The following is a 15,514-nucleotide window of genomic DNA, read 5'->3' as shown; positions in this document are numbered from 1 at the left end:
TCCAGCGTGGGTCCTCCATGGGGTCACAAGTCCTGCCAGCAAACTGTCTCCAGCGTGGGCTTCTCACCATGGGTCCACAGGTCCTGTCAGGAGCCTGTCCCAGCGCAGGCTTCCCACAGGGTCACAGCATCCTCCAGGGCATATCTAATGGCTCCGGTGTGAGGTCCTCCATGGACTGCAGTTGGATATTTGCTCCACTGTTAACCATCATGGGCTGCAAGGAGACAGCCTGCCTGATCATGGTCTTCACCATGGGCTGCAGGGGAATCTCTGCTCCAGTGCCTGGAGCTCCTCCTCCCTTCCTTCTTCACTGACCTTGGTGTCTGCAGAGTTGTTGCTCTCACATATTCTCACACCTCTCTCCAGCTGTGGTTGCTGTTGCTCAGCACCTTTTTCCTCATCTTAAATACGTTATCCCAGAGGCGCTACCACTGTCGCTGATGGGCTCAGTCTTCGTCAGCAGCGGGTCGATCTTGGAGTTGGCTGGCAGTGACTCTGTCAGACATGAGGGAAGCTTCTAACAGCTTCTCACAGAAGCCACCCCTGTAGCCCCCCCGGCTACCAAAACCTTGCCACGCAAACACAATACAAAACCATTTTCCATCTGGCAGGAAACGTTCAAAAATGTTCAGCTGAATGCATTGGACTCTGTTCACTGGGTCAGAACTTGAATAACTGATTCTTACAAAAATTTCTTGGGACTGTGCATGCTCAGGTATGCCTTTGAAGAATGCATAGGTCCAAACTTTCTCAGAGATCACTGTACAAAATGGCAAGATTTAATTTGTAGCATTAGGATTTACAATGAGCTTAGAGTCTCTAAACTGAAAGGCCTGGTGAGCAAACTTCTTCTGAAGTCCACCTAATCAGAAACAATCTGGCAGCTGACCTGACCAAGCATAAAATTGTCTATTTTGAGTTTAATGGATACATGTTTGGGAATTGTAAGTGGAGTTCATCTGTTTGTGATTCCTACAGGAAGTGCATATACATACAAGCGTGGGGGTTTTGTTTGCAGATTCAACCTTCAATTCTTAAATGGAGGTTAGACTTTAGGCACACAGGGGCAGAGAAAATTTCAGTCATCAGCCACGAATGTGTGACAGCCGAGGCAGCATATGAAAATGTGTTTTGCAGTGAGAGCTGGAAAAGGTTGCCAGTCCCACTCTCTGTTGAATTGCTCAAGAATCTTAAGCACAGATTCACAAATGTGCCTGGACACCAAGTTCAGATATGCATTTCTACCTTCCTATCCAACCTTCCTTACTTCCACATTGCTAAATCTTCTAAGACTTTGGACTGCTACCTTCATTTGCACTAAAAGAATAGTACAATATCTTCTCCATCTAATTCTCCTCTGTTAAAACTAAGTTGCATGCAAGTCCCTTGTGCTGCAGGTTTTTGACCCCTTCCCTTCTCCTGCCCCCCAATACCATGGACCTCATGAGAGTGCACTGCAGCTGTTGTCTGGTCCAGATTTCTCACGCGTTCTCCTGCAAGTTGTGCGTGTGGGAGGGAATGACGAATATCCGTATTTCCCAATAATGTAGGGTGATGATGCAGCTCAGGGGCACTCTTGGACCATTTTGGCATAGCCTCTATTGGCTTCAACTAGTTTAGTCTAGGATTAAGATATTCCTTCGCAACAGAAGTAAGAATATAAAAATTGAGTTTACAATGTGTGATGCAAAAGAAAATGTTTCCCTTTAAAGCTTCTTTTCCTTCCTTTACCACTTACGTGCCACTGTTACCCACCATGGTGCTTATATATGATAAATAAGCTCTGTCTTTTTAAAAATTATTTTCTTAGGGTTAATTTTTTCTTTTTCTTGACGTATTCAGAAAGGAAGGAAGTTATTTTGCCTTCTTAATATCTCAAGATTTTCACAAACATTATTGCTCATTTTTTAAAAAAGACACATAACTGCAAAATGTAGAAGCACAAAAGTTCACTTGATCACCACCATAAGCAAAAAAAGGAATGATGAAAATATTTTGGCTAATTCAACTAGCACTGGAAATCCTTAAAACTATAATTTCAAATGTTTTACCAGTTACTGAGGCAAATGCAGTATTAGCATTTAGTAATAACAGAGAAAACTATTTTCCTAAAGGTTTCAGCAGCTGCAAAGAATCACTGCTTGTCAATGGAAATAGTCTACTACATCAAAAATAATGACACTTTGATAACTTCAAGAACATTTTAAAAAAATATTTTTCCCTTGTCATATCATAAATGTGTCTTATCTTTCATATAGTTGTACTCTCATTTATTATTAGTGTCTTGCAGTGATTTTTAAATCAGTTCATAGAACTGTTCATAGAAGGGGTTTATATCAACAGCTGAAAGTAAATTTAACTTAAGCTCAGCTTTAGCAGAATGGATTTTTGACAGGGTTTTGTGGTATGCCTACATCTATTTACATGAAGAAAATATTATTTTAAATCTCTTAGCCTCTCCTCATATGAGAATATGTTCCAGTCTCTTTGTGATCCTGAGCTGGACTCATACCAGTAACACCACATCTGTCTTTCACTGGGGATCCCAGTACTACAGATGTGGCCTCACCAGTGCTAAGTATATAGGAAGGGTCAGTAAAGGATCAGTAAAGAATGAAATAAAATCAAAACAAGTTTTGAGGCCTATCTTCTTAACCAAAACTTCAGTAACTTTCTTAATGAAAAAGAAAAAAAGCTGATATACAGTTGGCAATAACCCAAAGGGTATTTTTAATAAGCTGTATTGCTTATGCTATGGGTACCTTCAGAGCAATTTGTTTCTCTATCATATCTAATCTGTATAAATGATTGCATTGTACTTAACTTCTTCCTGTAGCCGCAGGGTGCCATCAACACAACACCTTATCATATTGTCTTAAAAAAAAAAAAAAAAAGTTCTGGTATCAAACATCGGCTAGAACCATTTTCATCATCCAACCAGCTTCCATTTCATGTCACACCTGACAGTTTCCCATGAGCAACTGAGAAACTTCCTCTGCATAAACTACCATAAGCTTGATTGCTGCTATCATGCTGGTCCATGCAAAAAATTTCTCTGCTCACTCTGGAGAGCACAGAGCCTTTGTGTTTGAGCATATGAAGAAATGTTACTGTTGCTGTCACTGTCATGGTCACTGTTGGAAGTATGGATGCGATTTGACCAACTTGGCAATACTGGAACTAATGTTTAGATAAACGTGAATTGCTGTGGATCTTTGTGTACACACAATGCACAAGTTTCAGATATTGTCCTCTGGAGAGCTTGGCTATGAAGAATATATAGGATAAAATAATCTTTCTATACCAGATTTTTAAGTGTGCAGGATAATCCTAGTTGTATTTTTTTAGGCAGACTAGAGATACTCTAAAATATATTTTAAACTGAAAATTATATATATATTTTAATATTTAAATTATATGCATTTCAGTATGGTTGCCTAAAGCTTGGAGAGAAGTTTTGAATTTCTTTGATTTTAGTGTTAAATAAATGTAAACAAGCTTTCCTTCTGGTAGAGATGACAGGATTTTATCTAAAACAAGCTTGTTTGGAAAATTAAATATATTTTAGCACATACAGCTTAGATTTAGTTATCCTGGGAAAGGGAACACATCCAGCTTTTCTCGTGTGTAATCTTTTGCCTTCCTCTGACAAAAAAAAACAGATGTTTTCTGCAGCAACCTTAGTACATGAGATGAGGGAATCTCCATTGAAGTCCTGAGCTTCAAAATTTACACCCAGTCCTTGTCCTGAGATCAGCAATATCCTCATGTGTCTTTCTAATTTTATAACGTAACTCTGAAACGCTTTTTCGGCAGGTAGGCTACTCCAGCATCACAGTACATCAAACCCTGTGAAACATTGGAGTCCTGCTTTGTTAAAAGGTTGATAAACCTTGGTAGATACTATCATACATTCTATCAGCTTTTACAGGTTTATTTTGCAGTCAGTACTCAGTACAGCTTTGCAATGAAAAATGCTCTTTAAGGACCAAGCATTTGCTGGTTTTGTAGCTACTAGTGAGCTCTCTTTTGTAGCTATGAGTGAATTCTCCCAAATTTTTTTTCCCTGTGTTTTCTCTGGTTTTCTAACAATAGCCCCCACCTTCCCCAAACTTGAGTAATGTCACATTTTAAGTATTAAGTTGTTTATTATTTTTATTTGACATGTCTAACTCAGTGTTGTTTGAGAACAGCACACACCTGCACTCAACATTATGGTTCCTGATGTTTGTTTCTGAGCGACAAGATATGTTCTTATGAGGAGTGCTTTTCTTTGGGCCCAATCCTACGCTCTAAGATCTATCAATACTCCTAGTGCTTCTTGTTTCCCTGATTTATTAACCTCATCCCATCCCTCTGCTTCAAAAAATCAAGAAAAAAATTCTCTCTCATGTTCTCACACAAGCTGCTATACTACAAAGTAGAAGACACAAAAGTTGGACAAAATGATAGCAGAACTTGCAGAGGTCTTTTCTACATATGTTTTCTAGCTGACAGTAACCAGAAAGTCTGTAATAAAACTATGTAATAATTTTTCTTCAACATTGTCTCCTTCCTATCTGCCTTCCCTCTCACATTTGTAGTGGTAAATGTATTAAAGACAACAGAACTTATTGAAGCCAATCTTTTTTATTTACTGAAGTTTCTGGAAAGCTGGTGTAAGGCTGAAACCTACCGTGGGATACTACAGCACCTAGATGTTCTTCTGTTATCTTTGGATAACTTTTGCTAGTTTGTTCAGTACTGTATAAAAGGTGGACACAGTTCTGGAGGCTGTAATGTTATAAGCTGTATAACCAGGGAAAACAGTCTTAGATTTCCTTGAATGATAAAACGCATCATCTTGTAGGTCCCTGTTCTCAGTTTTGTATTACTAAGATGAATCTGTCCCATGGTGGAAGATAATCTTATTTTAGGATTACTTACCATTGTTTTAATGAAGTGTTTTCCTCTAGGTCTAATAAGGAGATTCAGATAAGTTACATGTCCGTCAGAATCCGTTGGTAAACTGATGAGCAATTTGGGAAAACAGCATGAATGCTTCCCTGATGTTTGTGATCAGGGTTCGGACTTGCAGTTAAACAGGAGCAGTTAAACCAGAACAGCATTATTAAGTGTCATTGAATACGTGACCAAGCCTAATACAGTCTCTGTATATGGGCCACACTTTAAGGAGGGTTTTAACAATTTAGGAGAAGAACAGACATGAACGACAAAAATTAAAAAAATTATATGAAATATAAAGAAAAAACCAAACTCAAAACTATAATAAGATCCTTAAAAAGTGCAACTTAATTTATCCAACTGACAATTGAGTGACTAAATCATAGTCTTTTCCTGCATGGAAAGAAGATTTCTGATACAAACTGTTTTTTTTCTGGGTGAACAAAATAACACATTACAGGAACTTCATGCTAGACAAATTCAAAGAAGCGGCAAAATTATTATTTTGGAATCTAAAGAATAATTTATGAAGTCATTAAGGGACGACTTAAGGGATTACCCTTTCTGTCAATAAGGGTTTTTCTGTCAAGGGATTCTTGTAATCTAATTTAAATGTCCAGAAGTGAGTGAATAAAGTCTGAGCAAATCTCCTTAGGCTCTTTTGGAAAGATAACAGGCACCTTTTGAAAGCTGCTCCTCTTACTGTGCTTCATTGTCTGTTTTAGGATGGGATTCAAAGTGTATAACAAGGCAAACAGTGTGCTACATGGAAAAAGGCACAGGAATATCAATGCTTTAAAATGTACTGACATTCTGCTGAATTTTTTTATATCCTGTGTAAAAATGAACTATGAGTGACTTTGCAGCTCATTCATAGTATTCGGAAAAAATGTTCTGCTGAGTATGCAACCCAGTATTCTATACAATATACTCTTAATGCTTGTAATTTTTGAAAGTAGGTGGCTTTGGCCAAGTTCAGTAGGAGAACATCTTTGTATTTAACCGAAACAAGAGTCAAAAGGATGCCTTATTATATGAGCAGTCCTGGATGAGTCCGTGCTGTTGTACACAAGCATGCCTTCTCCATTTGTTAGATGAGGTAAAACAACATTGCTTGGATTCCTTTCAAATATTTGCTATTGTATGACAATTTTGAAATACAAGTTATGCTGGGTAGTCTACCCCAAGTCAGAAAACTCTTTCAGTCCTCTCCTCCACATCTTCCAGTACATAATGAAAATCATCTCAGTTTCTCTGTCTTTGTACATGTAGACATTTAAAGGTAATGCTAGTAGTTTATCCTGGCTGCATGATACGTCAGGGTGTACAACAGCTGAATGACGACTTGAAAGTTGTGTAAGCGTTTAGATGTGTGTTCCTGGAAGGACTAACTATTTGAATTCTTTGCAAACCCAGACTTTTATTCTCTAATTTCCTTTTGTTGCCCTCTTGCCAGTAGGTTATAGATCTAGTACTAGAGAAGGTAAATCTACAACGCTAACTGTGCCAGAGCAGCAAAGAACAACACATCATCGTTCACGATCAGTATCTCCTCACCGTGGCGACGATCAGGGCAGGACCCGTTCACGTTTACCAAATGTGCCATTACAGAGGTAGGTATCACAAATTAGTGCAACACTAGGTGGTTTCAAGTTTGTATAATCTGTCATTATTAACTTTTCTCTTGTTCAGCAATTTTTCACAATTTTAAAGCATTTTTGTGGCTGAATTTAATAGTGTAGTATTTGAACTTGATGTATGCTTTTATTAATCATTCAAGAGCACTCATGGGATGAATCCTCTTCTTAAACTGATATTTTCTCGGTGATTCATCATTTGTGTACTGTAACTAATACGTAGGTTTGGAAATGTTTTTACAGTCAGTAGCTAAATCTTGTATGAAGGCACTTAAGTATATTTGTAGGGTAATAAATAGTGGCATGTAAAAATTTTATAATAACTATGAATTGTACTAATTTTGAAGTAACAGCAAGCTGAAATTACCAATTGTATTTATAATGTGACATATAAAATGTAAAAAGTAGAAAATACTTTACAGAATAATATAGGGATTTACAATCCTCTATTTTCTGCATTTACTGCTTTTAATAGCCAACCTATTAATAGGAGAATCCTTTGTGAGCTTCTCTTTTGTATGCGCTACACTTTTTTTGAATAGTGCTGTACAAACTGTTTAAGCACAAAACTTGACCCACTTGACTTTACTTTTTTTATTGTGCAGGGCAATAAGCTTCTCTTGCAGCCTCTCATGGAACCCTAAAAATCAGCCAGTTTTTACCAGTTTTCCTTTCCTCCAATTTCTAGGAAGCTTTGTTTTTGAGTTACTGCAAGAGCTTGAGTTGTTGCATTAACAACATTATTGCCTGCTAGCTGTGGTAGTGTACTGAAAATCTACCCTTCTTAGGTGAATTTTGTGTACAAAATTTTGTGCTACAGTACTGTCCTTATCCGTCGTTTCTGTATCTGTTTTTTTGGAGTTCTATCACTGGTCATTTAATAACAGGTATCTGTGATGTTTCAAAATTATGGTATGTTCTGGAAAACCAGTTCCTTCTCCCAGTTGAGAATCCTGATGATCATTCTTTTCCTTTCATAGAATCATAGAATAGTTAGAGTTGGAAGGAACCTTAAAGATCATCTAGTTCCAACCCCCCTGCTATGGGCAGGGACACCTCCCACTAGACCAGGTTACTCAAAGCCCCATCCAGCCTGGCCTTTAATACCTCCGGGGATGGGGCCTCCACAACTTCTCAGGCAACATGTTCCACTGTCTCACCACCCTCACAGTAAAGAATGTCTTCCTAATATCTAATCTAAATCTACCCTCTTTCAGTTTAAAACCATTACCCCTCGTCCTATCGCTACGCTCCCTGATAAAAAGTCCCTCCCCTTCTTTGCTTTAGGCCCCTTTTAAATATTGGAAGGCCGCTATGAGGTGTCCCCAGAGCTTTCTCTTCTCCAGGCTGAACAGTCCCAACTCTCTCAGCCTGTCTTCACAGGAGAGGTGCTCCAGCCCTCTGATCAACTTTGTGGCCCTCCTCTGGACCTGCTTCAACAGGTCTGTGTCCTTCTTATGTTGGGGGCCCCAGAGCTTGATGCAGTACTCCAGGTGGGGTCTCACGAGAGCAGAGGTGCAGAATCACCTCCCTTGACCTGCTGGCCATCCTTTTTTTGATGCAGCCCAGGATACGGTTGTCTTTCCAGGCTGCGAGTGCACACTGCCAGCTCATGTTGAGCTTCTCATCAGCCAACACCTGCAAGTCCTTTTCAGGGCTGCTCTCAATGCATTCTCCACCCAGCCTGTATTTATGCTTGGGATTGCCCTGGTTCACATGCAGGACCTTGCACTTGGCCTTGTTGAACTTCATAGGCTTTGTATGGGCCTACCTCTCAAGCCTGTCAAGGTCCCTCTGGATTGTATCCCTTCCATCCAGCATATTGACTGCACCACACAGCTTGGTGTTTTTAGGCAAGCTTGCTGAGGGTGAACTCAATCTCACCATCCATGTTGCCAACAAAGATGTTAAATAGTACCAGTCCCAGTGCCAACCTCTGAGGAACTTCACTCGTCACTGGTCGCTGCTTCAGCATTGAGCTATTGACCGCAACTCTTTGAGTGTGGCCATCCAGCCAATTCCCTATCCACCGAGTGCTCCATCTGTCAAATCCATGTCTCTCCAATTTAGAGACAAGGTCGTCATGCAGGACACTGTCAAATGCTTTCCACAGGTCCAGGTAGATGAAGTCGGTTGCTCTCCCCTTATCCTCTAATGCTGTAACGTCATCACCACCAAATTTGTCAGGCATGATTTGCCCTTAGTGAAACCATGTTGGCTGTCACCAGTCACCTCCTTGTTTTCCATATGCCTTCCCATCCTCTGTACGATATGCTGTTCTTGTGCATGGAAATTTTGTGTGCTTCAAGTCCCTGCATCCATCCCCCTCTGTTACATCAGTTCTTACAGATGAAGCTATTTCACTACCCACCAAGTCACGTGCTGTTGCATTTCTCAGTAATGCATCCTCAACAGATAGAAGAGTATGGCTGTGCGTAAACCAGACTATGGCACTGACTCATTTTTTTTTTATAGTAGAGAGACTGAGAACCCCTCATTCTGTTTTTGCAAACAGTTATATGTGCTCTTGTTGTACCTTCCTATTTACAAGCACAATGCACAAATGAAGTATTTCATAGTCAATTCCACCCCACCTTTCATTTTATACTTGGAAAAACTAATGTTTCTTTTTCAAACAGCAGAGGAAGAATCTGCCCTTCGAGTAGTACTTTCTTTTCTTGTCTTTTCCATGTGAAGAGAGCTTTAAGTTACTGTCATGGATGTTGGCGCTTACCTGCATTTATGCAAAATCATATATTGTATAACGCTGTACTAATCATTGTATAACGCTTAGTTTGAGATTGATAAAATCTGTTGCACGTTCCCATATCCTGTCCCAGAATTTCTTAAAGAATACTTGGAGATACCTGCAAAAAGTTGACAGCCCCAAGTCAACCCTTCAGAAATCTGGCTATGAATCTAAAAATGCATAAAACTTAATTTCATGTGAGGTATTATCAGTTCTTGTGTTATCTCAGTTATTCTTTAAGTACAGGCTTTGAAAATGCCATTGCTGAATCCATCAGTGTTCATGGAAACAGGCATGTACTTCTAAATATGGTAGAAATAGCTGTTTTCTATACTTAGAGGTTTGGGGTTTTTTTAATCATAGGATCCAATATATTTTTAGAAGTTATATATTAATAATTTAATGATTAAAAGCTTCCTTCAACCAATTTGTACTGCAATCTATTAAGATGTGTTATTTATGAAAAAAACAAGATTATCATACATATTTCTGCCTTTCAGGAGTTTAGATGAAATCCATCAAATGAGAAGATCACGTTCTCCAACTAGACACCATGATGCCTCCAGAACTCCAGCTGATTACAGATCCAGAGACATGGATAGTCAGTATTTGTCTGATCAAGAAAGGTACATCGTCAGCATGAACTTGGGAAAAACTTTAGAAATGTCTTTGTCAGTTTGCCTAATTTTCAAGTGTTCAGTAGAAGGGAGACAAGTTATCCTAACTGACAAATCTAGGTGTCATGGTTAAATTATCTATACCTCTTTTTTTGGTAAAACTGTGCACCGGGTTGACAGTAATAGCAGGTGTCTAAACTAACAGTTCTTGGGTGTTTGTCCTAGAATATTCTGCTGTTTATTTCATGAATGAAGCCCAGAGATTTTTGCTTGAAAACCATAAATCTACATGTATGCCCTAGCTATTCTTGTAACTCAGAATTTATCTGTTTTGGTAGCCAGCAAAATATCAGGCACGCGTTCCTACTAGTTGGGAGTTGCTATGATCTGCATTCCTGTGCCTATAGATTTTGGACATCTATATATACAGTCTCACAGCATCTTTTGTAACATTCTAGTGAAGTTGGTACAGTACTCAAGCATAGCAAGGGTAGTTGCGGTGCTTGCAATTAGCAAAAATCTCAAATCTTAGATGCGTGACGTACCCACCTCTACCTGGAATACATGCAGAGGCTACACTCCTCAGAGAATGCTTGATCTGTCCCATTAGGCTTGTTTTCAGGTATCTAGGAATATATTCTAATAAAACAGAAGCAAATGAGCATTTCTGTTTGGTTTATAGGTGAAAAAATTTTAAGAAGGTATTTCAGTTCAGTATTTGGGAAACATGACAGTCACATAGATTATCAATGTTTGTGGATTGTTTCTTCAAAAAAAATCATATAGCTAAACTATAATGGCTGACTTTTACCATTTATGTAAGATTAATTGTCCTAGTAATGTCTTTGGATTATTATTTTTTTTTTGCGGTAAGTTACTATTTTTTATGAGTAAGGATGACAAAACCTTTGCAAACGATCTGGGAAATTCAATACACATATATTTCATAGTGATGTGAAAATGTGTAAAGAATAAACCATAAAATCCCTGGAACTCTTTGTCCAGTTTTGAAGCAACATAGAAATTGAATAACAGATGGCTTTTGCAGTTAAACTACTTCAGTTTTGTATAGGATGTAGTTTTGTAGTTTCCTAAAGAAGCTGGTTTGCTTCTTTAGTATGATAACATATATATGGGAATTAATGAGCTATTTGGGACATTTTAAAATTCAACTTTATAAGCAAGAAGTATGTACAGAATTGTCTAAGTTGGATTATGGTACTGAATTTCCTTTCAGAGGTGAATTGAAATACTTTTTAAATGTAGTAGTCAGATTTATAGTTAAGGTAATTCAACTAGTTCCCACTTGTTGCAAATGTTTCTTGTTATTAAGTAATGATATATTCAAAAGCTTCCTGAATATACTTATTGAATAGATTTCTTATTCAGCAGATCTGAAGGGGAAGAGACATTAAAAAGTAGCTTTTGTCACTAGAAATAAATATAGTGAGTTAACTGTCTAGATATTTTTCTTCCAGTAAAGCCTCAAAACATGATGTAAATGATGATTATCTGCATGGGTTATGCTTGGAGAGCAGGGCTTGCCTTGAAGCTTTCTTGGAGATGAGCCATCAGACCAGACCCACAGCAGCAATGGGCTGCTGGATTTGTTCAGAGGAGTAACACGCAGTCGTCAGTTCTTTTCAGCGCTCAGAAAATGCTTGTCAGAAGTTTAAAGATCAGACATGAAGGATGTACATGGCTTATTTACAGGATTTAAAGATGGTTCCATGTACTTACTCTTCTTGAGTAATAATCTTGTCTGCAGTGGTCTCCTTTTGCCTGTTTTCATTTTTCCCCTAGAATTCTTCAGTTGTGGAGACTGTTTAACTCTTGCAGGTTTCACTGTCTTTCGGTACATAAGACCACCATCATAGGGAAGACCAAAACCAGCTTTTGTCAAGGAAGATTCCCTAGCACATCCAAAGATTTAAAAAAAAAATCTTTATTCAGTATTATGTATTAGTGTCAATATAGTGTAAGTATTATATGTTATTCATTTACTAAACCCTTCATCTAAACAAGTACATTTAGGTAGATACCTAACATAAACTTGGTTTGAAAGCTGAGTAATTACCTGATAGTTACATGGCAAATATAACAGTTGCTGATTACTTTTGATCATTTTCTCAATGATCTTTCATTGGTCCCAAATTAATATTGAATATTCTGAATAGATATTTGTAAAAGCAGTTATTATAGTCTCTTACTAAAGCATTTGGTGTGATAAATTTCCAGTGGAATGGATTTGTCCACCTTTTTTATATATATTTATATATATTTTATATACATATATGCACATGTGTATGTGTGTACATATATATAAATCCGTTAAGAAAAGCTTTTTAAAATGAAATCTAGCTAAGCAGTATACTTTTGTCTGAATTTAGGATCATGATCCAACTTTTTTTTCTTTTTTTTTTTAGAGTTTCTTTTATTCCTGAATACAATCTGTTAATGTATTAAAATACTCACATTAGAAAACACTTATTTTAGAATAATAATAATCTTTATTTTAAATGTTACCAAACCAGACTTAATTTATTATAGAAATGTGAGTGTCTTCTTATATTATCAGTAATCTACTATGATGGATTCTTTTGCTTTGTTTTTTTTTAACTTGAAGATTTCATGGTGGATTTGCTATTTTATATCTCTTTTCTGGATGAATTTTGTATTACTGTTTGCTGTGGGACAATTACAATAAGTGCTCTTTGGCTTAGCAAAGGTAGAGTAAATATTAATGAAGTACCCTATGATTTAATGTGGACTTGGCATCTACTTCGCAACTCTTAAGAAAATGGCAACTTTTTTCCTAAAATGCATGTTTAGTTGTAATTTGGAAACTTGCATATAAATTCTGTCAGTCCTCTGAGCTTGTGAATGGAAATTTTGCTTAAAAAACCCACAACAATTCACTTCAAGTTTAATACATTTTGTTGCATCAAAATCAGGATAGCGGTTCCAGATGCAAAGTCAAATCTCACACGTGACTCACAAGCCATTATTTCAAGCTCCCCAGTTTAGAATTTTAGATAAATATTACCTATACTGCATCAATTAAATGGGTCATTTTATAATGGCATGAAGCACAAAACACATTGAACAACTGCTGCTTTATCTATTTTGTAATCTTTTCTCTCTTTGTCACCATAGTACTTCATATGATTCCCTGCTTCTTTTAAAATAGCATGTTTCCATGAAGTTTAGCTTTAATTTCACATTTATAATAATTAGGAGGTTTGGTCTTTCTGATTGTGTTGAAGTGCGTAAAACTGCAAGATTAATTCAAGAGATATTTCATATCATAGTCATATTTACATAGGCATAAATATGTATTAATTTTACCATCTTGCTGGCTGTAGCATGTGTTTGGTTATAGTAAATGAAAAATAGAATTAGACGGCTGACTTTCTCAATTGGAAACAATAAGAAACAAAAAGTCTGATGGCTGATTAGCAATTTTTTTTTTTTATTTCTTTAGGATTGCATTACAAAATACTGTCAAGAGCTATGAGTCAGAATTTATTTTTTGGCCAAACGTAGTATTTCCAGTGAACATATATCTTTGTTTTTCCCAAAAGGGTGACTGGTTACTCTTCCCATAAACCGATCTGCAGTAAATTAGTAGCAAACCCTCCCTGCTTCTTCATGTATGTTTGTGGCTGAGGAAGAAAAACAAACAAACTGCAAGCATCGTTCTTTTTTTTTTTCCTAAAGTATTTCTTCATTAATTAGTTCATGAGAAAGAAGGTTATTAGAGAAACGTAGCTGGTTTATGGTTTCCTTTTGTCATGAAGAGCTCTGAAGCAGTACTTCTGAATTTTAAAAGGAGAAATCCCACAAAATTAGGTGCCGCGCTAAGAGGAATTTATTGAAAATTTAGTTATCGCCGGCATTTTTGGGCTCATATTCTTTGAGAAGTGCAGTCTGGGTTTGAACCCTGTCAGACTATCTATCTGGGTGGAAGCTTCTTGTTTCTTTTTTATGTTTTCATTTGCGTATCATTGGCATAACCCATGTCATCTAATGCTTCATAATTATATCTGTTTCACTCACCGCCCATCCTGTCTGTGCAGTGAGCTTCTTATGCTGCCCAGAGCAAAACGAGGAAGAAGTGCAGAGTGCCTACATACCATCAGGTAAATACAGGAATTTGGTAATCATGAACACATCTGGTTAGTTGTCTATACTTTGTGTGCCCGACTTTTTTCCATAGCGGTATTCAGTCCCAGGAAGTAAAAACTTCCCAGTACATTGTGATCCAGGTGTTGGTTGTTCTTTTTTGTTCGTTTTAAATCAGATTGAGATGTGTATATATGTTTGTGAACTTCGGTAGTAAGGATTAAAGCAGTTGAAGAAATTCTGATATTGCAGTTGTATTTTGTGGTAGATTTTCTGTCTAGTCACAGAAGTCCTGATCTCCCAATGCATGACAGTGTTGTTATAATTTTAAACATTCCTTTTTAGTTGTTTTTATGTTTTCTTTTATTTGCATTTTTATGTTTATGTTACAGCTGTGCACAGACCAATAATCTTTACTTGTTGCGACACCTAATCTCATGCTGATTTTGGTCACTTGGAGAGGAATGAACAGTGATTAATGAGGGCTCACTGGGAACCCCAGATTTAAGGGGTCTCATATTACTTGGTTTTGTGGCCAAAAATTGTGCTATAAATTTGATCCAGGCATAAATTTTGTAATTTGGGCTCATCTTCAGTCTTCATTAATCTTTTGTTCCAAAGCTTGGAGCTCCCTGTCTCAACTCTTGCCAATATTGTGAAACTAAACGGGACTGAAATATCTTTTTCTAACAAATCTCCCCTTTTTTTCACCACGTCTGTTAACCTTGTTAAAAATACATGTCAGACTGTGTAGAAAATCTTCCATTTTGAATTAGTAAGAATGTAGGTTGAAGTAGTTAACCATTCAACTACTTCAACCAAGTAATTAGCCATTTTTCTGTTCGGGATCTGGGTGTTGCTAAGAGTTTGACGTCGGTCCTATACGTTTAAAACCATCAAACTTTTAAACCCATGTAGTCTAATGCACTTATTCGTTTACTTCATATAGGATTTTCCCCAACAGAGTAGTGGGTTTTTTTTAATAAGCCTTTGGTTGCTTTAATCAAATTAATCTCTTAATCAAATTTGAAACAGCATTAAGGTTGCTGTGATAGGGTTCTGTTATAAGGCACAGTAGTATAAAGGTAACATAATAAATGCAAAAACTTTAAAAAAAATTGTGCATCAGTGAAGCTGTTAAATAAAAATTTAAGTTTTTATGATCAGTAGAAAGAGTTTCATTGTCATACTTCTGCTAAAAAAAGCTTTTTCCTCAACATTTTAGGTTTTAAAGGTTAATCACTTATTTCACTCCCTGTTATTATATGTCCATTTAATGTCATCTAATAGCAACTTTTCCTGCCTCCTTTCTCTTTCTACATCTTCTATAGCTTCACCCCACTTCTTGCCTCCAGCTCTGTGCTTTTTCCTTTCCCTCTTAAAGATGATAATTTTAATTGGAATTCTTCAATGACAATGCTTAAATTCTCACTTAATTCACA

The 15,514-nt window shown here is 37.1% G+C and overlaps 1 protein-coding gene across 49 annotated transcripts in view; it reads left to right on the top strand.

The window, feature by feature from the left end:
- RIMS1 (regulating synaptic membrane exocytosis 1) overlaps positions 1-15,514 on the top strand; it is a gene marked incomplete at both ends in the record, with an annotated part of 345,938 nt that overhangs the window by 214,580 nt on the left and 115,844 nt on the right. For 19 of the 49 annotated variants that reach the window (XM_082481666.1, XM_082481682.1, XM_082481696.1 and 16 more), the window contains 3 exons: positions 6,404-6,557; positions 9,831-9,956; positions 14,027-14,089. In XM_082481666.1, the coding sequence (XP_082337792.1) occupies positions 6,404-6,557; positions 9,831-9,956; positions 14,027-14,089 (343 nt within the window). Of the gene's footprint in view, positions 1-6,400; positions 6,558-9,830; positions 9,957-14,026; positions 14,090-15,514 lie in introns of all 49 variants that reach the window. The other 30 variants (XM_082481688.1, XM_082481677.1, XM_082481655.1 and 27 more) reach the window with 3 other exon arrangements.

This window comes from Vanellus vanellus (genome assembly GCF_965231255.1).
Source record: "Vanellus vanellus genome assembly, chromosome: 3".
Lineage (NCBI taxonomy): Eukaryota > Metazoa > Chordata > Aves > Charadriiformes > Charadriidae > Vanellus > Vanellus vanellus.
This window is presented reverse-complemented; position numbering and strand designations above follow the sequence as displayed.